Raw genomic sequence first — 27,542 nt, forward strand, 5'->3', positions numbered from 1 at the left:
CTCAGAAAGTAAAGCTCAGTACAAGATGAAGCAGAGCTAAGAGACCCATGAGTATGAAACTCTGCTACAAACATTTACTTTTGGGACAATATACGAAATTTAAGTTCTTGTTATGCCTAGGGGAAAAAACTCCGATGAAAAGTTTCTTTCTATGAAAAGATTCCCTTTTTCTCTATCCACTGCTAAATCAGGTAGCTATCTGGGCTGTATTTTGACAATAGGACTTCAGAGTCTAAAAAAGGCCATGAATTTACAACACTGAGAATTAGATGTCTGTCATTAAAAACAAACAAACAAACAAAAAACCCCAACACCACAACAAAAAAAGCAATTACCAAACAAACAAAAAGCTTGTACTCTGCCAAATAAATTAACAATGCAACTAGCAACTTCTTTATATGACCTTCTATTTTATATTACAACCTCTTCACTGGCTGTAACTCAAGTGATGCGGCACTTCAATTTCTCTCAGGGAATCTCAAGATCCCATGAATGTGCTCGTATTAAACTTCGCTTCATGTGAAATCCCATCTGAGATTAAGACAACTACATTTGCATGTCCATACTTGCCCTAGGTGTAAAAACTCATATTATAATCAATGGAAATTAATCAGTGTAGTCAGTAAAATACAGTGTTTTAATCCATCTCAAAGAACAACCCTTGGACAGGATATAACACCTGCCTAAATGCTGTTAGTTGCCATTTTACATGTTCTTTGATGTCTTCCAGTTCCTGTGCCAGAAGGGTATGGTCTCCTGTAAATTCTAATTTGTTAATGCTATGCAGATGTGTCATTTACTGTAGAGCATCTCTAGAGCATCTCTACCTAGCCCCTCCCATATGGTCGTCTGTGTAACTCTGTAACCTGTACTGGCAGTAGGTTGACCTTCCCAAAGCATGGGGGTTAATCTTCCCTAAGTTGCCTATATGTAATTTGGTTTGGTCCAAATTTTGGTCCAATTTTGATACTTCATAACACACTGCTTTTATAATATCTTGCTTCATCTCCAAATGCCAGAAAAGCACGTGCACTTCTGTCAGCACCATAAGGATACCTTATATACCCTATCTCATATGTCAGTGCACATATATCTGTGGAAAGATGAATTGTGTCCAGATTTAGTAGGTATTTAGAGAAAACCTATAGATGATAAAACAGAGGTATCTACATTTTGATGTAGATGTCTTGGAGCTGGATCCCACCTACAACCTTGTCATAATTGCTGAGTCTTCCAGCAGAAGTATTGTGTACTGTTAGTTGCAACAGGTTTTGAGATAAGTAAAGACAAATTGCATTTAAGTTGTTAGATGTTCTGAAAAAAATGATAAAGATGGTTTTCCCCTTCTGGCAACTCTAGCCAAAATGTTCTGAGGCAGATTAGTACTATTTACTTTGGAGTAAGAAGTTCTTTACTCAGCTGCCAATTGCTTCAAATTATCTCTCAAAGCAAAACAAACAAAAAGTCTAGCTCCATAAATCATTTCTGAATGAAGACAGATTTCTGTTCATATGCATAATAACACAAAGAAAAAAGAACAACAGAGTATCAAACAGTGAAAGGTTGGGTGTCAGTTTTCTCCATATTGGACACATTGAAAGTGCTGGCATTCACCTTATTCAGCTCCACTTAGCTCACTGTCAAGTTTTAGGCAGAGTAACCATTTGGATGCTTTTCACACATGAGAATGACAGCTAAATTTTATCCTATTCTGAAAAGCTCATGGATATGTTTCATCCCTTCATCTGTATTTTCCTATACGCAAAGATCCTTAATAGAATGCAGACATGATTGTGTACTCAATTGACATATTTGATACTATTTTGTTCTTGAGTATTATTTTGTATATGGCCTAAACATTGCAACTGAATTACTACACATAAGAAAGGGGGAAGAAAGTCTAAGTAGTTAGGAAGTTGATTTCACAAGTGAGATGAACAGCAAGTACAGGGCTACCACTGGAACCTTCCAAAGTTTTAAAGGATTAGAAAGAAAGAGAGGATGCTGGATCTCAAAAGAAAGCAAAGTTACAGAGTCTTAAAGTAATGTTTAGCTATCAGAAAATGGAGAATTCTTTTCCAAAAGCCCTTTCAGAATCAAGGTATGCTTGACATAAAGAATATTGAAGTTTGTGTACTCCCATCTATAAGACTAGAACCTGTGAAGCTACCTTAATCCCTTCTGTCTACTTGGATAGCATTATGGATTCATACATAAGTGATGGGGTGCAAAAGTAGCCAACAGAAAATAGCAAGCACAAGGAAATTTTATAGGAACAGTGAATGGACGGAGTAAAAAAGAACAACTAATTTTAAAAACAGCAAAAGAGGATTACCAGTGCTGAGAAAAATTGCAGCAGCAGCTTCAGGAAGATCCAAAAGGCTTTGGCTGTAGTTCAGTAAACAATTTCTAACTCAAAAGGAGTTTTAACAAAGCAGTAAGGATAGAAAACACCAAGATCAAAAAGGTTTATTTTGTTTCATTTCAATAAAACAACTAATAAGTTTTTGTAGATTGTATTGGGTATAAATGGCAAAGTTTTGGTAACAGGGGGGTTGCATTTGTGACTTTTATGACAGAAAGTCAGGGGCTGCCCCATGCAGGTCACAGCCAGTTCCAGCTGGCTCTGCAGTAGACCCACAACAAGACACAGCTGAGCCCTTCAGGGGGAGTTTGTTGTACCTGTGCAAAAACATATTGAAGAAAAGGGAGTAAGCACTGATATAAAGGAACAAGACTAGAGAAAGAGGAAGTGGTCTGTGGCAGAACGGTAATACCCCAAAGGCACTGTATCCCATGGATAATCTATGATGGAGCATGTACTTCCCTAAAGAGGCTGTAGCCAGATGTTTGCCCTGAGAGAGGAAATGAGTAAGAAGGAATGCATGTCAGAAGAAGAAAGTGAGAAAGGAGGAGCATGAGAAACAAACTGCTATGCTCTGGCTCCAACCTTCAACAGTGCCCATGAACTCACAGAAGAGACTTAGATGTACGTAATGTGTAGATAAGTGGAGGAGGAATGACAGGTGTCTGGAGCGAAGGTAAGCCTGCAAAAGGAGGAGGAGAAGTGTTTTCTCTAGCTATTTAAATGCATCTTTGTTTCCTAACACCCAAGCCAGTAACTAAATGTTCTAAAGTCAAATTCCCCAAGTCAAGTCTGTTTTGACCATGATGATAATTGACAAATGATATTCTGTATCTTTGTTTCAACCCACACGTTTTCTGGCTCCTATTCTCCCTATTTTCTGCCTTATTCTAAAGCAGGGCAAGAAAGAAGTGAGCAAGTGGCTTTGTGGCTGCTTTGCCGCCAGTCAGGGTCAACCCACCTCACAAATATATTAGCACAAAATATGCAGTTGTGCAAACAACAGCAAGCCAAGGAAGTGATTAGGTGAAAGGAGTGTTGAAGTGCCAAGCAGTGATGAAATAGGACAATTATGTAGTGTTTTGAAGTTCACAATTTGAAATCTTTCTTTAGAAAGAGGCAACAATGGAATAAAGAAAGCTAAAGTAGATGAAGTGGTAAGAAATTACTAGTTCTAGGTACCGAAGGAAGCCAGAAAAAAAAAAGTTAAATTAATATTCATCTTAACTAAGCAGGTGAAAGAGTGTGTTTTTGCAATGAAGTTATTAAAGCATTAAAAAAAGAATAAGGTAATAATTTAATATATTGAGGGTATTATCAGACATGCTCTCAAAAGCGAAGTGGACATCTCCTGACACATCTCCTGACAAGAAAAACTTTCTCATCTATCTGTATCACACTGCCCTTTGGAATAATTGTTTCTGATTTTATTAATCATCTTCCTTTGTGACAACTTATGTCAATATACCAGTGAAATTAGTGACTGAAAACTGTCTTTACAAAAGGGCTTAAAGTTGCCTCTGATAAAATTAAGGTTTTGCTTCTTAAAAATAAACAAATTGTGTATACACTTTTTGATTTCTAAACTTATGAAATATTTTTAGTATGTTTACTTCCTTTCCTTACACTCTCTCCTACAGTCTACATCATCTCAGAAACCACTCATCCCTATTACCTCACCTTACATATTTCATTTTCTACTGTCAAGTTCAATTTGTAATGATCATATCTGCTTGAGTATGAACATTTAGTGCTTTTGCATGCTGAAATTACTGTCCATGTATCAGTTTCTTTCAAAAAGCTGTAAAAGATATTTTCTTAATTTCTTCATACTGCAGCCTTTCACAACTAAGTATATAGTACACTTTAATATACATTCAGAAGTACATCATTAAAAATTAAATGAGCAAAACAATAATAAGAATTCTATAACATAATCGCTACAAACTTAGGCATATTATTTAGGTGGTGAAGAGAAACTTCAGTTACACAGCATATTCAAATTTCTGAAACCTGCCCATTAAAGTATTTTATGTGACTTGCCGAAAACATTCTGAAACTAAACAAAAGTCTATTTTCCTTCATAAGCTAGCACTTCACACTTCTGGCAGGAATGTAAGTGAGCATGTCATCTTAGATGTAGTTTGTTCTCCATAACTCAAAACTAAACATCTGCTCAATCCAAATTACAATCTGCCAAAATATTTATCATATTGCTTCTCAGTTGTTGAGTAGGATCTAACACAAAATTTCTACTTGTTTTCAACAGTCCCATAAGCTAGGTATCTTCCAGTAAAGTATGTGGTTTATTGTATTGGGTGCCATGAAAAAGATGTCAGTGCCTTTTCATAATAGTTACAGAAGCTTTGCCTACAGTAAGAAGGCTCCTTTTGACTGAAGTCACTTACAGTACACATAAAAAAATCTCAGAGTCTAAATACAGGTAAACATATTTGCTTAATTAGTAATCAAATTCTACTGTGTTCTTGTATAGAATGTATTATTTGAGGCAATCACAGTACTAAAAAGTTAAAGGATAAATTATATGAAAAAAAAAAAAGTTTAATATTTTGTTAGCTGCAATTTTTACCACATTAGTTGATTAATTTTACCAGATTCTGCAAACATTTATGTAGCTAATATTTCCTATGCTGAATTAGAATGGAGAAATGTAAAAGAAATTCCTTAACTAAGTCTCATAAATAGGAGTGCTGTGATTTATTTTTTCAACACATAAACGGAAAAGCTAAGAGCCCAAAAAGAGCTGTTGTTCCCTGAAGATCCATAGATAGACCATAGATACTGAAAGATATTATTTACAGTAATGTTTGTGAAAAAGCAGGCAGTATTACAATACATTAATGAAGCACAGTTTTTATCAGCACTTCATCATGATAATGATCTTGCTCCAAATGGTGATACTCCCAAGTTAATGCTTCAAATGTTTTCACTCTTATCCTAAATTATGCTTGTTCATAAAAACAGTGGATAAGAATCTTACAGGTTAATTGAACCCTTAATAGCACAATACATTCATAAATAGGTAGTAAGAGATAATAGTGATGAAATGCCACATTTGTAAATGGAAACTTATTCACTGTTTTACAAACATGATTTACAAGATCATAGAGGCAAACACATATTTTAATAATGAAAAACATCATTTCTGCATGTGTTTTGCAATCTCGTTCAGAAACCAGGACCATTTTAAAAGTTAAGTACTGCACAAGGGAGAGTGAAATAGATATCTGCTGTAATGTTATATTTATACACTATATATATACACACTACTCATACTCTAATACACTGTAATTTGATAAATCACACAGCTGATTTTATCGTTTATGTAAATACAAACTACACCTTTATAGGGATTTTTTTTCTTAATGTAAAATAGACCTTCCCATTTCCTCCATGACTTCAAGCTTTTTTTTTTTAAGTAAAAACAACAACACAAACAAATGTATTTATATAAACGTACCTTGGTAGTGAGCACTAAATCCACGGTATCGATGATTGCTGTCTGTTACAAAATGTAGTCTGAGCCAATTTTTGTTGCTGATAACTGGAGGAGGTATATTCATGCCAGAGAGCCTAAATCAAAATAAATAAATATTAATAAAAGATAAAATATCAAGGCTGGAGATCAGTACATTTTTATAAAGCTGTGATAAAGGTCTTGTATGGAAACTTTTTTTCTTTTTTAAATACACATGCAATTCATAGTACTGGTGTGTGAGACTTTATATACCTTTGAATAATATGACAAGTGTGAACAGACAACATCGTCCACTCTGCATGACAAAAATCAGCGCTAATCTGGAAACCGTACAGTCACGCTACTGATCAGGCACAGCATTATCATGACACTCAGGCTAGAAAGATTTTGCGTCTATCTAGGTCAGTGGACAAGTTAGGCAGAACATTGCTCTGGGCAGCAGGAAAGGTATTGCACCCTGTGACTTTCACGTTCAAGATATGGCACAGGAGAGCTTAAATCATGCAGACCACTGAAAACTGTAAAACAGACACATTTTTCAAGGTTTAATATTTCTCTAAATTCAGGGAACAACAGAAGTAACTGTCACTCTGTGGCTTCAGTGAATATGCAAACCACTTATTAGAAGTAAAAGAAGGGAATTGTAGTGTATTGACCCCATCCATCAGCCAAACACCACAGACCTGCTGTTCACTTGTTCCCCTTCCCCTCACAGCAGGACAGGGGAGAGAACAGGAAGAACGAAATCAAGAAAACTCATCAGTTGAGACAAATACAGCTTAAAAACCAGCTTAATAACTCAAGGAGAAAGGGAGGAAAAATCCAATGATACAAAAGCAATCACTCTCCACATTCCAGTGTCAAGACCTAGCCAGTCTTCCAGCAATATCTACCTGCCCTCAAAGCCCCCTCCCCTCAATTTTTATTGCTGACCACAATGTTGTATGGATGGAATATCCCTAAGATCAGTTTGGGTCCCCTCTTCAGCTTTTGTACCCTTCCAGCATCTTGCCCTTGCCACAGCCTACTCGCTGTGGGGGCAGACAGATAAAAAGAGAAAGCCTCGACGTTGTGCAGGCACTGCTCAGTAACAGCCAGAACACTGGGGTGTTAGCAGCTCTGTTTTCGTCACAAACCCAAGCTACAGAACCATATAGGCTGTTATGAAGAAAATTAACTCAAAAGAAGCCAGGCCCTGCATAGAAACTATTTTTTGTTGTCGTTTTTCTTGCTTTTCTGATTTTAATGTTAGGACGTTATTACAATTACTGTAGTCTTTCATCTTGACTTGCTCATTATGAAGGTCTGAATTAGAGGTAATGGGGTTTTGTGTTTTGTTGTTGTATTGTTTTGTTTTCTTGTTTTGTTTTTATTAGATGAGGTGAATGTCAAAAGGTGAATAAGCTTTTGATAAAAAAAGTCCAACAAATCAGTAATCCAAGATATTTTTCTTACTAAAGCAGAAAGAAAAATCACATCTTCAGGATTTCAATATCTAGGTCCCACCTAGGTCCTTCCATTTTATTTCTAAACAGAGCTCTTGCTGTAGTTAGAAAGAAAAGCTAGCCATTTTATGTTCAGACATTGTGGATTCCCCTTCTATGTTTAAAAAAAAATCTATAATGAAACAGGTCACAAAGCTATTCAGGCAATCTACTAGTGAGATTCGGTTTTAGTAATTTCTTGCTTTTACAGAGAACTTTTCATCTAACCTTTAAAGTGGCTTTGCAAAGTACAATAATGTCATTATCAGTATTTTTATCTCCATTTTACAGACAGAAAAAATCATGCACAGGGAGGAAACTACTTCAGTCACCTAGCAAGCCAGCAACTAAAAGAAAACTGTAAGAAAGAATCTGCAAGTTCTGAGCTCTGGCTTTTACAACTTTGTGGTAAAGTTAGATGACTACAATGATAATTTTAACAAATATGAGCAACACACTCAATACTAACAGGGAAAACATCTTTTGTCATAACAAAACATCTAACCAACTAAATAAAATACTCCATGTCAGTCTGTGTCAACGTATTTTCCTTAGATATCTCAGTTTCTTTAAACAGTATTTCAGAAAATAAAGATTACATTAATTGTCTGGACTATCACCAGTAATAGAGCAAAACTTTGACCTCACAGAACACTGGCCTCCTCTAAACTTCCATTCTTTTCATCACTAATGTCAGTGTATATTTTTGACTCACAATAGCATTTGCCCATCTGTATTTCCAACCCCAGAGTCATTTTGTGCATTAATATTTGTTTTAAGCTTTGGAATCATATCGTAATAGCATTATGCAACAACACAGCTAGCTGAAATAGTGAAGAAAATTAACAGTAAAATCAAGAAAGTAAAGGCAAATCTCTGAGGACCAAATTTTTGCTTTTGGCTTCTTTGTCCTTATACAATTCCTAAACCTAATTTTAATTTTAGCTCTGACTTGGAGCTGTTAAGCTTTAGCTGATCAGCTTAGGCTCTGAAAACTAATGCTTTTTAGATGCAGAAGACTGGATTTGATTTCTGCTTGTGACAACCAACACAGGGAAACTGGGTTCAATCGATAGTAGTCTCTCCTCTAACACATTATTTTAATGTAACACATACTTCACTCTAAAGGGCAATATTACTTACTTGCTAAATGCCTTCCTAGCTTCCTCAAAGGGAAAGCGTTCCTTTCATTTTATGACTTGAGGTAAACCCAAGTAAGTAAGCTTTTATACAAATCTCCCCTTCCCCAATGTGCTTAAGGGCTAGGGGAGAGGTGGCTAAGAGCCAAGAAAACAAACTGGAAATATCAATAAATAGCTTCTACAGAAGAAACTTGTTTCATAGAAAACATGTTAGAGCTTTCATAAATTCTTTCCATTAGTAGTCTGCTTTATTAAAAACGATACATTGTAAGATATGTGATAGCTTTGAAAAACACAGCCAAGAAAATTTATCTATTTTATAGATTTAAAAAAAAAAAAAAAAAAAAAAATTAAAAATTTAGCTAGAGATTTTGGTTTAAATTGGAAACTATATTCTTAACCTTGGGTCATGATCCTCTTGCTATAAAATCCATTTTTCCATGGTTTTATTACTTTAGAATTATCTGTGGATGAGTAGTACAAGCACATTTGCAAAAGTTGAAAGGTGTTGACTAGCCTATTCTAAAACTAATTGAACCATTCCTTCAAAGAGAAAACCCAGGACATTTTCTTCAAACTTTTTTCTCCCTACTATGTAGGACTGAACAAAATAGCATTTTCTCTTGTACTCAACAATGGTCCTCAAAAAATTATGGCAAACAAAGTAGGTTTTTCTTCTTATCCTACATACTACAGATAAGACAGAAGCCTAGATCTGTTCTCAACACTCATTTTTCTCATTATTTCATTAGTGTGTACATGGTTTCTGCATGAGGAAGTGGTTCTGATTTCTCTATATTATTACAGCCTTGGCTGAAAACTGTGCTGGGGTGGATAGGAAAGCGACCTTCATAGCACTGAAAGGAATTGCTTGCAGTCTCAGGGTAAAACCAATTTCTTTTGGGGGTCAGCTTTAAGGAATTTGCTTGGCTCTACCATTATTCAATTCCAGATTTTGAATTGGTTTAGTTATTGTTATGGACAATGATCAAGGTACATTTGAAGTCAACTGTATTCACAGTGAAACAAGTAATTTAGAACTGAAGAAAAATAAAAAGTACCCCTTAAAAATGTCTAATACGCTTTTGTAGGTGATATTGTTTTGTAAGGAAGACTTTTGAAAGAAAAACAACTTGGAGGTGGTGGTGTTCCTTACATCTTTTTACAACCAAGCTATCTGAAAATGGAAGTTATTTTAAAGACTATTTCCCAAATTTCTGAAACTGTTTTTTTTTTCTGAATTTCTTTTCTGAATTTTCTGAATTTCTTTTCTGAATTATTTTTTCCCTTTTTTTCTGAATTTCTTTTTCTGATTTTTTTTTCTGAATTTCTTTCCCTCAGGGACTATCATATCTGACAAAATGCCTGACTGCCACAACTTATTATTTAAGGGCCTGCAAATACTTGCTTTAGAATGTTTTTATACTATGGAAACCCACTAAGTGGTTTTACTCATTTCAGATGCGGAACATATGGAATCTAACTTTTTTCCAGCTTAATCAATTTACTTAAAATCCTAGATCCAAGGAATTTGGATGTCTGTTTAAAAAAATAAAAAATAAAAATGGATGATTGTTTAAAAACAGAATTTAAGAAAAAATAGTGCTATAAAATTGCAAAAGGATATGTTTAGTGGATAAATCCATGGTGAGTGCATAAGCAAGTTTTTATAGAAGTATTTATACCTCTTTCTGGTGTTCCCCCCCCCCTCGTCTCTGCCCCATGGAACTTCCAGTCATTTCTGCATAAACCTGAAGAAAACCAAAGAACAATGGTTTTATACTAGTTGGTATAAATCTAGATCTAGATATTCTGTGTACTCCTCTGATAGGTTTAAGCCAGTAATACTGTTCCTAGAACAAAGTATGCAAAACATGATCAGAAACACCAGTTATGATGCCTCTTGTTTTGTGTAATTTAGTTATTTATTTTGATTTTTGGCTTTTGTTTGTTTGTTTTTTAATATACATTTCCAATTAAGAAGTTACATCCCTTCTTCAGGAAACTGAGGATGTCAGTTTAATACTTGTTTCAGGCAAAGGGATAAAGGGATGGGAAATTCAAAATGTCATCTAAGTTCATTATCCTCGACACAAGACAGCATGTATAGGAAGAGGCAGTTTCTATACAAATACATGTATAATTTATGTGCACTTTCTACCATTTGTATTACTAAAATGATCATTCTGCTGAAAGGATCAAGGTATTCATCAAGCAAGAAGGAAAATGAAACTTACTCTAGCCTGTAAAGGTTAGACTGCAGGCAGATGACAAAGACAGCAAACTTCCACTTTTGAACTTTGAACCCTCTTTCAAAATTGTTTATGACTTTTGACACCCAAGTTCCCCAAAGAAACCAGATCATAATGGTACATGCAGACTCTGGCAGACAGATTCCAACTCCAAAGTCCTACAGCAATCATTTGTGTAAGCAGAGCATTCTTCTTGGCTTGTGTTAATGGTGAAAGACTCATTTTTGCATTAATGAATTCTACCTTCATCATTTTATTTTTTTAAAAATTCTAGTATCGAATTAGTATTTGTGATATTAAATTGTGACAGTCAGTACGCTCTACTGAAATGTAGTACTTTGAAACCTTTAACTAAAGCCAAAGAAGCAGTCTGCTTATATTGTTTATTGGCCAGTCAACAGCGTAGCTCTTTTGGCTCTTTTTTTTTTTTTTCTTATTTGTTGCCCAGTAATTACCATTTTTTATTTATTTATTTATTTATTTATTTATTTATTTTCTCTGAACCACTTGAAATTCCATGAAGTTATATTCAGCACTGGTATCCAGAATTTCATGAAAACAAACAAAACCAGATGAATTTCCTTTTCTGGTTAGCTTTATTATATGGTGTGTTGTTCTAGCTAGTTATTAAAATGCATTTGAACACTTCTTTGTACTGATTAAAGTTAGAACAGTACTATACCACGTATTCAGCATAGAAGCCAGAAGCCTACACATTCAGATTAGGAAACACGAAATCCTTCTGCATTATCACTGTATATGTGAGCATGAAACACTTTCTAAAGGCCATAAAATGACTTAAGTTGTTACAAATATATTGTTATAAATGTAAGACATATACTTTAATTTGATGCTTGGTTTTTGGAAGGTAGAGGTTTAATTAGCTGTCCTTTTTGGTACAGCTATTTCTCTGTACAATAGTTACCTAATGATACAAGACAAAACAGCACTTTCATTTAAATTCTCATCCCTGTAACTAACTTCTATGCAGTATAGAAGTAACAACATTTCACTGCTTACATATATGAGAATAAAATTATTACTGAAAGAAGTCTTACTAAGCAATTGAAACAAAAATAAAGCTGTACATCACATCTTAGCACCTACGTGACTAGTATATATTCTGCCTATAACAAGGTTTCTGTCTTAGTAATCAAAAAAACATGTAAAAATAAACTGCAAGTTTATAGTCCAAGGCACGAGAAAATTATACCCTAACTGAATATGCTCATGGAAAAACAGTAGTTTTAATTTTAAAATATCTAATATATAGTTAAATTTGTCTATGAAGTTAATTATTCAATAATACATTTATCCCTGACAGCTATGGGTTATACTTAAGATGATTCTAAGTAAGCATGTACTTATATTGGCTGAGTTCTAACTAAATTCACAATTCCTAAAATCTGATCTTTATAATTTGTGATTTTTATGGGATTGTGCCCAGAAGACAGGCTTGCAAGCTGACAGAATTTGTCATGACAACTGGCAGAAAATGGTTGCTTATTCTGCTCATATAACGTCCCTTTACTCATGTCAGTTTATTTTCTTAACAAACTGTAAAGCTGTTAGCCATTACCATAATTCACTGGGAGTCCAGCCTACTTCTGTGACAAATACTATTTCAAGCATAACTACACTACATCACCAACAATATTTTCCTGAATTTCAAAGAAAAGTACCATATCCAGTACAGTTAGCTGTACTTGTATATGACTTATAATTACTTGCAAATATTTCTAGTGTCCTTTCCTTTGCCCTCCATGATTGACTTGATCCCATAAAATGGTAACTCTTCTTATGAAAAGCTTCATAATGAACATTTCTATAAAAGAATCCATAACAATGTAGATGTAAGAACACTAACTTGTGGATACAAGACCAAGATTTGGGTCTCTGATTTAAATTCAGACACAGAACTTCAGAAAAAGTGTTGGCCTTTTGCAGAAACCTTGGAAGGCTTCCATTCTTTTGGAAGAGTGGGGAAAGGATTTCAGTCTTACAGTTCTGTGGGCAGAAAACAATTCTCTTTCAGCTGTGTTTAGAAAGAACTATATTAATATCAAAGAAGCAAAACTGAAATTGAGTGAATATATAACACATTGCTTGTTTTGAAAGATCCTGAATGATTTCATGATTAAGACACTAACTTAACCATTAATCTTTTAGTCACACACTATGCAAGTAAGATTTTATATGGCAAGGCCATCAATGTCCTTTATGTTTCCAATTATAGGTCTTAATGGCAGTCATTAAAATTGTGAATGTCTCTTGCATGGTTGCATGGAGTACTGGCTTCTTTATCCTCACTTCCCCACCCCCAGAAATGTTCCATCTAAATTATACTAAATCACTTTGGATCAAGGACACTGTGACATATATTGTCAAATAGAAAACTACCCCTCCTATCTCTTACGAAATCTTTCTATTTAAACCAAGAACTCAATATTTTAATTTTGTCAAAGATATCAAATAAACGTTATATGATAATAGATATTTTCAGCTGCCTTTGAATGGATAACAGGATAGGTCAACAAGATGGATAATTGTCCATAAATTGGGCTTTTGTGAAAGTACTTCCAATTTAAATATTCAAGTAACATGAAAGCAAGTATTTTCAGAACTGTGGATTTCCTAGAAATTTAATTGCAGCTTACGTTTATGCATCATCAATATATTTAACACTGGTACATCCGCATTACAGAAAAAGATGTAGGAGCTGCAGAATTTTTAAGTGAGTAGAAATTTTCTTTGAATTGTATGCATGAAACTCAAGCTGTAGGTGGGTATCAGGGCTTCTCTTTTGTGTGCATCCTGTACGTTCAAGTCATTAATTCCCCAGATGATTCAGGAATTTACTATCCATTTACACAGACAGACTGGCTTGAGAAAACAGACCAAATGGAGAGGTAATTACGGGGTTATTTTATTGAAATATGCAAAGTTTCACTCTTAAGTCTTTGAAAAAAGCAAGCAAGAAACAATATAGGAAGATAAAGATTACCTTAGAGATAGAGCATGCATATAAAGAAGGAAAACAAGAGGAAGGGAATTGAGTTAATCTTCTGCACTGCCATAACTCAATGTCCAGGAATAGGGGATGACAAAACACTTTCAGAGGAGAAAGTAACCAGTAACAATTCAGTCTTTAAGGAGAGAAGACAGAGACTTTTCTCCATAAAAACAGCTTAAAAGTTACAAATGCAGCAGAAAAGTATTTAAGAAGTTACAAAGGTACAAGTCAGTGAAAGACCTCTTTCCTAACAACAGTCACCTGTAAAACTGTCTATAATAGGACTAAACATTTTATTTAATCAAGAATCAGAACACTGACAAGCTTGAAGCTGGATGCAGACTTGACTGTTGTTTACAGATCTCAGAAGTGAAGCCAAGTGAGCGATGAAAAGCTGTTTCTCAAAAAGAGTAGTAAATTACCACTCTTCAAATTTAACCTCATGAGCTATTTAGAGCTAAATTAAGCTTTTTAGGTAGAAACAACACCATGAACACTTATTTCTGAATTATAAAACAAAACAACAAAGAAAACTTATGCCAATGTTTGGGAGGAAGAAAAGAAAGTTTTACATTTTGTCACCTTGAAAAAAAAAGTGTTCTGGAAAGTCCTTTAACAATCTATTAATTAATTTTATTCAGCTACAGGGATAAAAATAATTCATGCTAAGACTTCATCGAGTTCATTATGATGCCTGGAAAACTTAAAAAAAAAAAAAAAAAAAAAACCTTTGTTTTAAAAATGTCATTGGTGAAATATATGAAAGCCCTGTCATGCCTTTGCAATGTTGGAAAGAGTTCAATTTCAAAGTAATGTTACTGTCATATAAAGCAAGTCTATGAGAAACCACTACACAGTCATTAAGGACTGAAAAAGGTCTAACATGATAAATTACATTTTGTAGTACCATGGATATGAAATGTTGAAAAGTGCCTAGATTAAGAAATATTTTTTAAACTTCAGAAGTAGATTACAGTTTATAAATCTAAATGTTCTTATGACAAAGATTTTCCAATTAATCTGTTGAATTGGTGAAGAAGGGAGTAGGATGAACACTAAGACATCCAAACATACATACACTGAATTGTTAGTCTATCATACAAGTAATGTGTTGCTTATGACACAAGTAATAAACACAATAATGCTGGATAATGTTGCTATCCCAACCATCTGAAGGACTAGTGTATTAAGTTGCAGATTTTCATATAGATGTTAGGGACTCTGAAGGTGTCATTATTCATAAACACGATGCAAATAGAATCGTAGAATCATAGAATCATTAAGGTTGGAAAAGACCTTCAAGATCATCTAGTCCAACTGTCCCTCTATCACCAATATTGCCCACTATAATACATATACTAAATACTTCATACACAAAGTGACATCGAGATTAGAACTCCTTTTTTTTTCTCAGCAGATCAAAGAATCTAAATACATACTAACTTCACCTTGGCTGCACACAATGTTAAAGCTGCATCAAGTTGAATAGTTCCTTGGTGTAACTGGGGAGACCGAGCCAAGGTCAGGGCAGCCAACAAGACACAGAGGGGTCTGAATGTGCCATTGAGAAGACTGAGCTGGCTTGAAAGTGAGGCTTCCACCAAAGGGACACAGCCTGGTGGCCCAGAAATTATGTTAAGGTGGACACCAAAAGCTGCCACAGCATTTGTTTTCCTGAATGTACTATGGCAAAGCAGTGGGATGTTGTCTGTTTCAAGAACATTAAGTCTCTAAGGGCCACAAACTGAACCACAGGAAGTTCCAGCTGAATATGAGAAAACATTTCTTAACTATAAGGGTGACAGAGCACTGAACAGGTTGCCCAGCGATATTGTGAAGTCTCCTTCTTTGGAGATAATCAAAACCTGCCTGGATGCAATTCTGTGCAGCGTGCACTAGGTGACCCTGCTTGGCAGGGCAGTTGGACTAGATGATCTCCAGAGGTCCCTTCCAATCTCAACCATTCTGTGATTCCATGAATACAACTTGTATCTGATTACTTCTCTGAGTAAATCAAACTGAGTAACTGAATGATGTAAACATCAGTGAGATGTTTACATAGTTTTCCTGTCTTAAAGTGTTGCCAACATCTTATTATTTCATATTTGGTTATTTTCTCCACTTCCTTTTTAGGAAGAATGGATAATTACTATATTTCCATGTCCCTGAATAGGGAAAGGGACATTGTTCTTAAGACTTTCTGGCGAGTATTAATAAGTGAACCAAGCAAAATAAAATCATAGAATCACAAGGTTGGAAAGGACCTACAAGATCATCTAATCCAACCATCCTCCTATCAGCAATTCTACCCACTAAGCTATTAAAACATAGCTCGTAGCACCTCATCCAAGCACTTCTTGAACACCGCCAGGGACGGTGACTCCATCACCTCCCTGGGCAGGCTGTTCCAGTGCCTGACCACTCTAAGAGAAAAAGTTTTTCCTGATATCGAATCTAAATCTCCCCTGGCACAACTTGCCACTTCCTTGAGTCCTATCAATAGTTATCTGGGAGAAGAGGCCAACCCACTCCCCAACAGAACCTCCCTTCAGGAAGTTGTAGAGTACAATGAAGTCTCCCCTGAGCCTCCTCTTCTCCGGACTAAACAATCCCAGTTCCCTCAGCTGCTCCTCATAAGACTTGTGCTCCAGACCCCTCACCAGTTTTTGTTACCCTTCTCTGGACATGTTCCAGGGCCTCAATGTCCTTCTTGTAGTGAGGGCCTGTTGTGGTTTAACCCGGCTGGCAGCTAAACACCACACAGCCGTTCGCTCACCCTCCCCCCTCCCTCTCTGGGATGGGGGAGAGAAACGGGAAAGTGAAGCTGGTGAGTTGAGATAAAGACAGTTTATTAAGACAGGAATATAATAATAACAATAATAATAATAATAGTGATAATGATAATAGTATTAATAATAATAATGTGTAAGAAAACAAGTGATGCACAATGCAATTGCTCACCACCCGCTGACCGATGCCCAGCCTATTCCCGAGCAGCCGGCCCCCCACCCCGGCCAGACACCCCTATATATTGTTTAGCATGACGTCAGATGGTATGGAATACCCCTTTGGCCAGTTTGGGTCAGCTGTCCTGGGTCTGTCCCCTCCCAGCTCCTGCTGCACCCCCAGCCTGCTCGCTGGCAGGACAGAGCGAGAAGCCGAAAAGTCCTTGGCCTGGTGTAAACACTGCTCTGCAACAATTAAAACATCAGCATGTTATCAGCGCTCTTCTCATCCTAATCCAAAACATAGCACCCTACCAGCTACTATGAGGGAAAATTAACTCTGTCCTAACTGGAACCAGGACAGGGCCCAAAACTCAACACAGTACTCAAGGTGCAGCCTTGCTAGAGCTGAGTACAGGGGGATGATCACCTCCCTGGTCCTGCTGGCTACAATATTTCTAATACAGGCCAGGATGCCATTGGCCTTTTCGGCCACCTGGGCACACTGCTGTCTCATGTTCAGGCAAGCATCGATCAACAATCCCAAGTCCTTTTCCTCTTCACAGTCTTCTAGCCACTCTGCCCCAAGCCCATAGCGCTGCATGGGGTTGTTGTGGCCAAAGTGCAGGACCCAGCACTTGGCCTTGTTCAACCTCAACCCACTTACCTCAACCCAGCAATCCAGCCTATCCAGACCCCTCTGAAGGGCCACCCTACCCTCAGGCAGATCGACACTACCTCCCAACTTGGTGTCATCTCCAAATTTACTGAGGGTACACTTAATTCCCCTCATCTAGGTCATCAATAAAGATATTAAACAAGATAGACCCCAGTACTGACCCCTGGGGGACAGCACTTGTAATGGGACACCAGCTAGACTGAATTCCATTAACCACTACCCGCTGGGCACGGCCCTCCAGCCAGTTCTTTACCCAGAGAAGAATAAACCTGTCCAGGCCACAGGCAGACAGTTTCCCCAGAAGAATACTGTGGGAGACCACGTCAAAGGCTTTGCTGAAGTCTAGATAGACTACATCAACAGCCTTTCCCTCATCTACCAATCTGGTCACACAGTCATAGAAGGAAATGAGGTTGGACAAGCACGACCTGCCTTCCATGAACCCATACTGGCTGGGCCTGGTCCCCTGGATGCCATGCACATGCTGCGTGATCTCACCCAAGATGATTTGCTCCATAACTTTCCCTGGAACCAAGGTCAAGCTGACAGGCCTGTAGTTCCCCGGATCCTTCTTACAGCCCTTCTTGTACATGGGAGTCACACTGGCAAGCCTCCAATCATCTGGGACCTCTCCAAATAACAGGAACACTGACAGATGGTGGAAAGTGGCTTGGCAATCACCTCCACCAACTCCCTCAGCACCCTAGGGTGGAGCCCGTCTGGTCCCATGGACTTGTGACATTCCAGATGGAAGAACAGGACTCTAACTGTCTCTTCCTCAATCACAGGGTGTGATTCTCTACCTGAATCACAGGGGACTTCCAGGTCAGGGCATAAAGTACCCTGAGGATAACTGATCCGACTATTAAAGACAGATGTAAAGAAGGCGTTGAGAACCTCAGCGATCATATTTCCTGCTCCATCAAGTAAAGGACAGAAATTCTCCTTGGTTCTTCTCCTACTGTTAATATAATTGTAAAAGGATTTATTGTTCTCTTTTACTACAGTGGCCAATCTGAGTTCAAGCTGGACTTTTGCCTTTCTAACTTTCTCTCTGCATATCTTAGCAACTTCCTTGTAGTCACCCCAAGTAGCCTGTCCCTTCTTCCAGCGGACATAGACTCTTTTTCTCCTGGAGTTTGAACAAAAGTTCCCTGTTCATCCACGCCAGTCTTATTCCCCTCCAGCTCGCCTTATGGGACTCAGGAACAGCCTGTGCCTTTAAGATCTGTCTTTAGGAGTGTCCAAGGCTTCCTGGACCCTTTTGCCCTTCAGGAGTTACTCCCAAGGGACCCCTGCAACAAGTGTCCTGAACAGGTCAAAGTCCACTCTCCAGAACTTTAAGATAGCAGTTTTGCTAGTTACCCTTCTGACATCACCAAGAATAGATCACTCTACAATTTCATGGTCACTCTGCCCAAGACAGTCCCCAGCCTTCACATATCCCACCAGTCCTTCCTGTTGCTGAAGAGCAGGCCTAGTGGGGCACCTCCCTGGTAGGCTCTCATGCCAGCTGTATCATGAATCTATCTACCACACACTCTAGAAACCTCCTGGACTGCTTCCTCTGCACAGTATTATATTTCCAGCATATATCAGGGAAGTTGAAGTCTCCCATGAGAACGAGTGCTGGCAATCGTGCAACTTCTGTGAGCTGCTCACAGAATGCCTCATCTCTTTTCATAGCTCACAGACTTCACTGAACGATTTCATCACTGCCCACCTGAACTAGAAGTAATGGGTAGTAATCAGTGAGGTGAACCAGCTCTGGAAGTTTTCTAGTTATGTCCCTGACCCAGGCCCCAGGTAGTGAGCATACTTCCCTACAGCTCAGGTCTGGTCTGCAAATGCGGCCCTCCATTCCTCTGAGAAGGGAGCCACCTACCACAACCACCCTTCCTTCTTTCCTGGCAGAGGCTGTCTGAATGCACAGAGTTGACTGCCTCATCCTTGGCAAACTCTTAAGGGAACCTTCCCGCACCTCCCCACTTAGCTCCCCTTCAATATCCAGTGCTGCAAACCTATTGCTTAGGGGTACCTGGGGACGCTAGGCAGGCAGAGGGGAGGGTCACCCACAACGCCAAGCAGGGACATTCTTCCAACCCTCCCCATCCCTCAGACCCCCCTCCTCTGCCCAACAGTGACAGGGCATGGGGTCCACCACCAACTGTGGGGTATCTCCCTGGCACCTTTCCCTCTGACATGCCAGAGCACTACTCCACCAGTCTATCTCCTGCTCACAGTCCCTGATGGCCTCTCCTGAGGTCTCTCAACCTCCTCCTTCAGCTCTGCCACCACGCTGAGCAGATCTTACACCAGCTCGCACATCACACAGGGGTAATGCCTGCCACCCTCCCCAACAGCAACAGACTCTGGCACTCCCTGCAGCCAGAGACCTGTACAGCCACAGTTCTGGACAGGTCCTCTATTTGGGTCAGCAAAGTCTTTTTGGGGCAAGCTCTCTGCTCTCTGCCTGGTGTAGACCATGGCAAAAACTGAGGTCACAGAGACTGCCAGTAGATAGGATGGACTCACAAGCGAGGACGGGCAGAACTCACAGTATCACAGATTTCTAGGTTGGAAGAGACCTCAAGATCATCGAGTCCAACCTCCGACCTAACACTAAGTACTCCACTAAACCATATCGCTAAGCTCTACATCTAAACGTCTTTTAAAGACCTCCACGGATGGTGACTCCACCACCTCCCTGGGCAGCCCGTTCCAATGCTTAATAACCCTTTCGGTAAAGTACTTCCTAACATCCAACCTAAAACTCCCCTGTCGCAACTTTCGCCCATTCCCCGTCGTCCTGTCACCATGCACGTGGGAGAACAGACAACCCCCACCTCTCTACAGCCTCCTTTAAGGTAACTGTAGAGAGCGATAAGGTCGCCCCTGAGCCTCCTCTTCTCCAGGCTGAACAAGCCCAGCTCCCTCAGCCGCTCCTCGTAAGACTTGTTCTCCAGACCCCTCACCAGCTTCATCGCCCTTCTCTGGACTCGCTCGAGCACGTCCATGTCCTTCCTGTAGCGAGGGGCCCAAAACTGAACACAGTACTCAAGGTGCGGCCTCACCAGAGCCGAGTACAGGGGCACAATCACTTCCCTAGACCTGCTGGCCACACTGCTTCTTATACAAGCCAGGATGCTGTTGGCCTTCTTGGCCACCTGAGCACACTGCTGGCTCATATTCAGCCGACTATCAACCAATACTCCCAGGTCCTTCTCGGCCAGGCAGCTTTCCAGCCACTCATCTCCCAGCCTGTAGCGCTGCTTGGGGTTGTTGCGCCCCAGGTGCAGGACCCAGCACTTGGCCTTGTTGAACTTCATACAGTTGACCTCAGCCCATCGCTCCAGCCTATCCAGATCCTCCTGCAGAGCCTTCCTGCCCTCGAGCAGATCGACACACGCACTTAGCTTGGTGTCATCTGCAAACTTACTGAGGGTGCACTGGACGCCCTCATCCAGATCATCAATAAAGATATTAAAGAGGACCGGCCCCAGTACCGAGCCCTGGGGGACATCACTAGCGACCGGCCTCCAACCAGATTTGACTCCATTCACCACAACTCTCTGGGCCCGGCCATCCAGCCAGTTTCTAACCCAGCGAAGCGTACGCCAGTCCAAGCCCCGAGCAGCCAGTTTCTTGAGGAGAATGTTGTGGGAAACGGTGTCAAAAGCCTTACTGAGGTCAAGGTAAACCACATCCACAGCCTTTCCCTCATCCACCAAGCGCGTCACTTTGTCATAGAAGGAGATCAGGTTCGTCAAGCAGGACCTGCCTTTCATAAACCCATGCTGACTGGGCCTGATCGCCTGGTTGCCCTGCAAGTGCCGCGTGATGACCCTCAAGAAAATCTGCTCCATGAGCTTCCCTGGCACTGAGGTCAAACTGACAGGCCTATAGTTCCCCGGGTCTGCCCTGCGGCCCTTCTTATAGATGGGCGTCACATTGGCTAGCCGCCAGTCAACTGGGACCTCCCCCGATAGCCAGGACTGCCGATAAATGATGGAAAGCGGCTCGGCCAGCTCCTCCGCCAGTTCGCTCAGTACCCTCGGGTGCATCCCATCCGGCCCCATCGACTTGCGCACATCCAAGCTCCGTAGCAGGTCGCCAACCATTTCCTCATGGATAGCGAAGGCCACATCCTGCTCCCCATCCCCTTCCACCAGCTCAGGGCACTGGGTATCCAGAGAACAACCGGTATTGCCGCTAAAGACTGAGGCAAAGGCGGCATTAAGCACCTCAGCCTTTTCCTCATCCTTAGTAACTAGGTTTCCCCTTACATCCAGTAAAGGATGGAGATTCTCCTTAGTCCTCCGTTTCGTGTTGATATATTTGTAAAAGGATTTTTTGTTGTCTTTAACGGCAGTAGCCAGGTTGAGCTCCAGATGAGCTTTGGCCTTTCTAATTTTCTCCCTGCACAGCCTTGCTACATCCTTGTAGTCCTCCTCAGTGGCCTGCCCTTTTTTCCAAAGATTATAAACCCTCTTTTTTCTGGTAAGCACAAGCCGCAACTCTCTGTGGAGCCAGGCCGGTCTTCTTCCACGCCGGCTCGTCTTTGGGCACGTGGGGACGGACCGCTCCTGTGCCATCACGATTTCCTTCTTGAGGAGCGCCCAGCCTTCCTGGACTCCTCTGCCCTTCAGAACCGCCTCCCAAGGGACTCGGCCAACCAGTGTCCTGAGCAGCTCAAAGTCAGCCCTCCGGAAGTCCAATACAGCAGTTTTACTGGTCCCCTTCCTGGCCTCGCCAAGAATAGAGAACTCTACCATTTCGTGGTCACTCTGCCCAAGACAGCTTCCGACCACCACATCTCCCACCAGTCCTTCTCTGTTTGTGAAGAGAAGGTCTAGCGGGGCACCACCCCTGGTAGGTTCACTGACCAGCTGCGTCAGGAAGCTATCTCCCACGCTCTCCAGAAACCTCCTGGACTGCTTCCTCTGTGCCGTGTTGTGTTTCCAGGATATGTCCGGGAAGTTGAAGTCCCCCACGAGGACAAGCGCCGACGATTTTCAACTTCTGTCAGTTGCCTATAAAACTCCTCATCCGTCTCCTCATCCTGGTTCGGCGGTCTATAACAGACCCCGACCAGGATGCTAGCCTTGCCGGCCTTCCCGCGGATCCTAACCCACAGGGATTCAACCTTATCATTCCCAGCCTGGAGTTCCACAACATCAAAAGATTCTCTAATGTAGAGAGCCACGCCACCACCCCCTCTGTGCTGCCTGTCCCTCCTGAAGAGCCGATAGCCAGGCATTGCAGCACTCCAGTCATGGGAGCGGTCCCACCACGTCTCCGTGATGGCAACCCAGTCATAGCCTGCCTGCTGCACGATGGCTTCCAGCTCCTCCTGTTTGTTACCCATGCTGTGTGCATTAGTGTAGATGCACTTCAGCTGGGCCATCGCCTTCTTCCCCGGCCTAGCCATTGTTTCCCCCTGGCACAGCTCCAACAAGCCTTGTTTGAGCCCCGTCCCACTTCTTACCTAGTTTAAAGCGCTCTCTATGAGCCCCGCCAGCTCCTGGCCTAGGATCTGTTTTCCCCTTGGAGATAGGGACCCGTCTGGGGCCATCAGGCCGGGTGCCGAGTAAAGCTCCCCATGGTGAAAAAACCCAAAATTTCTGTGCTGGCACCAGCCTCTGAGCCACCTATTAACCACGCGAGCTTTCCGTGTCCTCTCCGTGCCTCTCCCTTCCCCCGTAGGGATAGACGAAAACACCACCTGCACTCCCGCTCCCTCCACCAATCGTCCCAGCCCCCTATAGTCCTGTTTGATAGCCTTGAGGCTTCTCTTTTCAACATCATCACTGTGCCTTGCCACACGAGCTCCCACACTGCAGCATGCTGTGGGTGGTACTCACGTGCTGGTCGCCCCTCCCTGTGCCTGGTGGGCAGCGAGGAGCCTCCCTGAGGCTACTTTTAAGGCTGAGGGCGATATGAGTCTATGAATAATTGGTGCAGAGGCCCCGCACCCTGCCACACCAGTGCACAGGCACTGCTGGCCCCTCCCTGCTCGTGGTTGGCAGCAACGTTTCACCACCCTCCTGGAGGCTTTTTCTAGGCAGAGGGCGGAGGCGCAGGCAACGCCCACTCCCTGTCAGCCTTTTTTGCAAGTGCGGTCTGGTCGCGCTGCTGTCCCGGGACACCCCTGGTGAAGCAAGGGCTCGAAATCCCCCTGTAACTCGTGGTCGGGCGCTGCAGCTGCACCTGCGCCAGCTCAGAGGCGGCCAACCTCGACTACTGAATAAAAAATTAAAATAAAATGAAATTAAAATAAAGTAAAATAAAATAAAATAAAATAAAATAATAAAATAAAGATGTTGTTCCTGGTTCTACAACTAAATGTTCAATAAGCCATAGATGCAATAAGGTGGTATAGCTTATTACACACAGAATATTGTTTGGACAGAAGGGAACACCCCATGGATGGGGCCCAAATTTACTCTTAGTCCAATTAATGCTTTAACAGACAATTTTAAATACAGAAAAGTTTCATTAATAATAGTAACTTTGTCAATTAAAAACACCTTCTTAGTCTCTATCCCTTTTTACTGCTGTTATGCTCCTCCTTTTAGTTACTGTGTCCTGAGATCAGCAGTTCAGTTGTTCCCTAGCAGAAGGGAAAGGTATGTTTGAGCGTCAGTGTCAGGATGTCATCCATGCGAAGATAGTCATGATGAAACTCCCCTTCCTCAACTTTGAATCACCTTAGTGATACTTTATGTATTCCTGTATTGGTTTTATGAGGCAAGGTTTTGGTAGTGGGGGTCTGTAGGGGCGGAGATTTCAGAAGCTGCCCCATGTTAGATAAGGGCCAGTTTCAGCAGGCTCCAAAGGGACCCGCTGCTGGCCAGAGTCAAGCCAATAAGTGATGTTGTTTGTGCCTCTGTGAGAGCAGATTTAAGTGAAGGAAAACAACAACAACAACAAAACCTGCTGCAAAACAGCAGCTGGGACAGAAAGGAGAAACAGACACCAAGGTGAGTGCAGCAGGAGGGCAGGAGGTGCTCCAGGCACGCAGCAGCAGTTCCCCTGCGGCCTGTGGAGAGGCCCCTTGTGGAGCAGGCTGTCCCCCTGCAGCCCATGCGTCCCACACGGAGCAGATCTCCACGCTGCAGCCCGTGGAGGAGCCCCCGGTGGAGCAGGTGGATGTGGCCTGGAGGAGGCTGCGGCCCATGGAGAGCCCCCGCAGGAGCAGGCCCCGGGCCGGAGCTGCAGCCCGTGGAGAGGAGCCCCCGCAGGAGCAGGGGGTCTGGGGGGAGCTGCCGCCTGTGGGGGACCAATGCTGGAGCAGTTTGCTCCAGGGGGATGGACCCCATGGTACAGAGCCATGTGGGAGCAGTTCTTGAAGAGCTGCTGCATGTGGACAGCCCCCGCAGACTCAGTTCGGGGAGGACAGCATCCCGTGGGAGGGACCCCACGGGGAGCAGGGGCAGAGAGGGACTGTGAAGGAGTGGCCAAGACGAAGCGTCAGGGACTGATCGCAGCCCCCATTCCTGTTCCCCGGCACTGCTCGGAGGTAGAATGAAAAGCGTGGATGGGGAGGAAGGTAGTTTTTGTTTGTTTTTTTGTTTGTTTGTCACTTGTCTAGATTGTTAGAAACAGGTAATAAATTCCATTAATCTCCCTATGCTGAGTCTGTTTTGCCCATGGTGATAATTGTTGAGTGATCTCCCTGTCGTTATCTCAACCCTTGAGCTCTTTCCAACTTATTTTTTCCCCCTTTCCCTTTGAAGAGGGGGAGTGAGAAAGCGGTTGTGGTGGAGTTCAGCTGCCCACTTTTTTTTTTTTTTTTCTCCTCTTTATTGGTTCCCAGCCTTCCCCAGCCCCAGTTAACGTAGAGGGCCAATGTTTGTTGCATGCCAGGTGCCTCCGATTCAGAACTTTACATGATAGTCACATAGAACCTTGACTAGTGAGCAACTGTCAGAGTTCAAGAAGCTAAGAACAGCTCAGGTCAAGACACCCCAGAAGAGTTCTAAGACAATCTCCTGTCAGATAAATGGCCTGTGGCCATTTACTAGTAATTAGGTAAAAGTCTTATTTACTAGGCTACTGCTTGAGATCTGTACTGCTGAATTCACACTACAGAAACTGGAACATGTAGGAAACAGAAAGGAAAAAGTATTTCTCCCTGCAGTTAATTCTCATTTAACTTCTCTCCCTAATCCTTAGCGCTTCATGTAGCTACAGTAGTTAAAATGAAAAGCACATACAGGCATGCAATAATCAAACTGGTAAAAGACTTCTAATTATATTTTCCTTACAGCAAAAGGAAAATTGGCATGCAACTCTGACTAGAGATAAAGTTTAAAATATAAGTCAAATTATTCCCACTCTGTAGCAAAATTAGGGACCCCATGGGTCTTATTAGAAGTACTTTTAGAATCTGAAAGTTTTTCTGAGTATCTGACACTTTTGTTACTCATCGTTAGACATTAAATCCAAATGCAAATGTATCTTAAAAGCATTGTTACCTAATATTAGAATAAAACCCCAAAATGCTGTCATGTTAGGCCTGAGTCAGTTATGTTATTTCATCTGTTTTGAGGATGATAAAAAGACAGTGCAAGTCCTAAAGCACCTTTAAAGGACAACTCCTCAATACAATGTAAGAGGATAACATTTAAACAGCTGGATTCAAACTACAAGTGATCTTTTTCTGAGAGTTCATTCTTTCCAATTTCCTGTTTTCTGTCTCTGAAAATGAGATAAAATCTTCTGTCAGAGAAGACTACTCTAAACATAATTGCTGTCTAGGAATCTATGCAGATTACTTGCAGAAACATTCACCTCAGCTAGATTCCACCTTATTTTCAGGGAATTTATATTTTGCTTGGTTACATTTTTTGCAACAACTTGCTTCTATATCTCAATCTCAGGTCTTGTGAGTGTACTGAATTTATTATATAAGAAATTAACATTTTAAAATTGCTTACATTTATCTTCAGTGACCTTCCCCTCTTCTGTAATATATCTATAAACTAATAAATTTTGTACTTGATAATTTTATAGAACTTTCATCTCAGAGATATCTCACAAATATCAAGCCTCCTCACCTTTTATTTTATCAAAATAAATATATATATTATATAAAATAAAACTTATATATTAGGATTAAAAGACATCAGACAGAGGAATCCCAGATACAAATGTGAAAATAACTGATGAAGTAATATGATGGATCGGTTTAATAAATGTAATCCCTCTTATTTAGCAAAAGAGTAGAAAGATTTGATTATGACATAAGCAGATGATGAAGTACTTCCTACTTGAAGGAACATATTAAGTGACATCTATAGAGATTAAATATTTAAATCAGAAAAGAGATTATTTGGAACTGAGGTACCTAACAGAGCTTACTCACTAAATCTCTGTTTCTCCTTTAATTTCTGTAATGGTGGATTATCGAAGAAGATTCAAAATATAAATAACATTGTGCTACTTAGACCCTAGCAAAAGAAAGAGTGGCAACAAGGAGAGAGTTCACCATGTTTGTTAGAACAGATTTCAGGTGGAAAAACAGACAAGCAAACAAAAAACATGCTACTCTATATTTTGCAAGTAAATATAAATCCACAGTTGATTTGATGTACAGTTGATGCAGAGATTGACTATAAAATGGTGAAAAGAATATGGCCATCATATCTGATGACCTGAATGACTTAGTTAGCTAAGCAGTGTTTGCTTTTTGTTTTGGTTTTGTTTGTTTTTTTTTTTTTGTTGTTGTTGTTGTTTTTGGTTTCGTCTTCCTTGGGAAAAAGAAAATCCAGGGACTGGAAAAGTGATGAACTGCCTACTGTAGGAGAAGATCATATTCAAGACCATTTAAGGAACCTGAAGATACACAAGTCCATGGGACCTGATGAGATACATCCATGGGTCCTGAAGGAACTGGCAGATATAGTTGCTAAGCCACTATCCACCATATATGAGAAGTCGTGGCAGTCTGGTGAAGTTCCCACTGATTGGAAGAGGGAAACATAAGCCCCATATTTAAAAAGGGAAAAAAGGAAGACCTAAGAAACTGCAGGCCAGTCAGTCTCACCTCTGTGCCCAGCAAGATCATGGAGCAGATCCTCCTGGAAACTACGCTAAGGTACATGGAAAATACGGAGGTGACTGGTGACAGCCAACATGGCTTCACTAATGGCAGTTCG

At 40.7% G+C, this 27,542-nt stretch overlaps 1 protein-coding gene across 4 annotated transcripts in view; it reads right to left on the reverse strand.

The window, feature by feature from the left end:
• Positions 1–27,542, reverse strand: part of CSMD3 (CUB and Sushi multiple domains 3) — a 712,079-nt gene that overhangs the window by 466,069 nt on the left and 218,468 nt on the right. For all 4 annotated transcript variants that reach the window (XM_066990669.1, XM_066990670.1, XM_066990673.1 and 1 more), the window contains exon 6: positions 5,847–5,959. In XM_066990669.1, coding sequence (XP_066846770.1) covers positions 5,847–5,959 — 113 coding nt within the window. The remainder of the gene's footprint in view (positions 1–5,846; positions 5,960–27,542) is intronic.

The sequence above is a fragment of the Anser cygnoides genome, chromosome 2 (assembly GCF_040182565.1).
Source record: "Anser cygnoides isolate HZ-2024a breed goose chromosome 2, Taihu_goose_T2T_genome, whole genome shotgun sequence".
Lineage (NCBI taxonomy): Eukaryota > Metazoa > Chordata > Aves > Anseriformes > Anatidae > Anser > Anser cygnoides.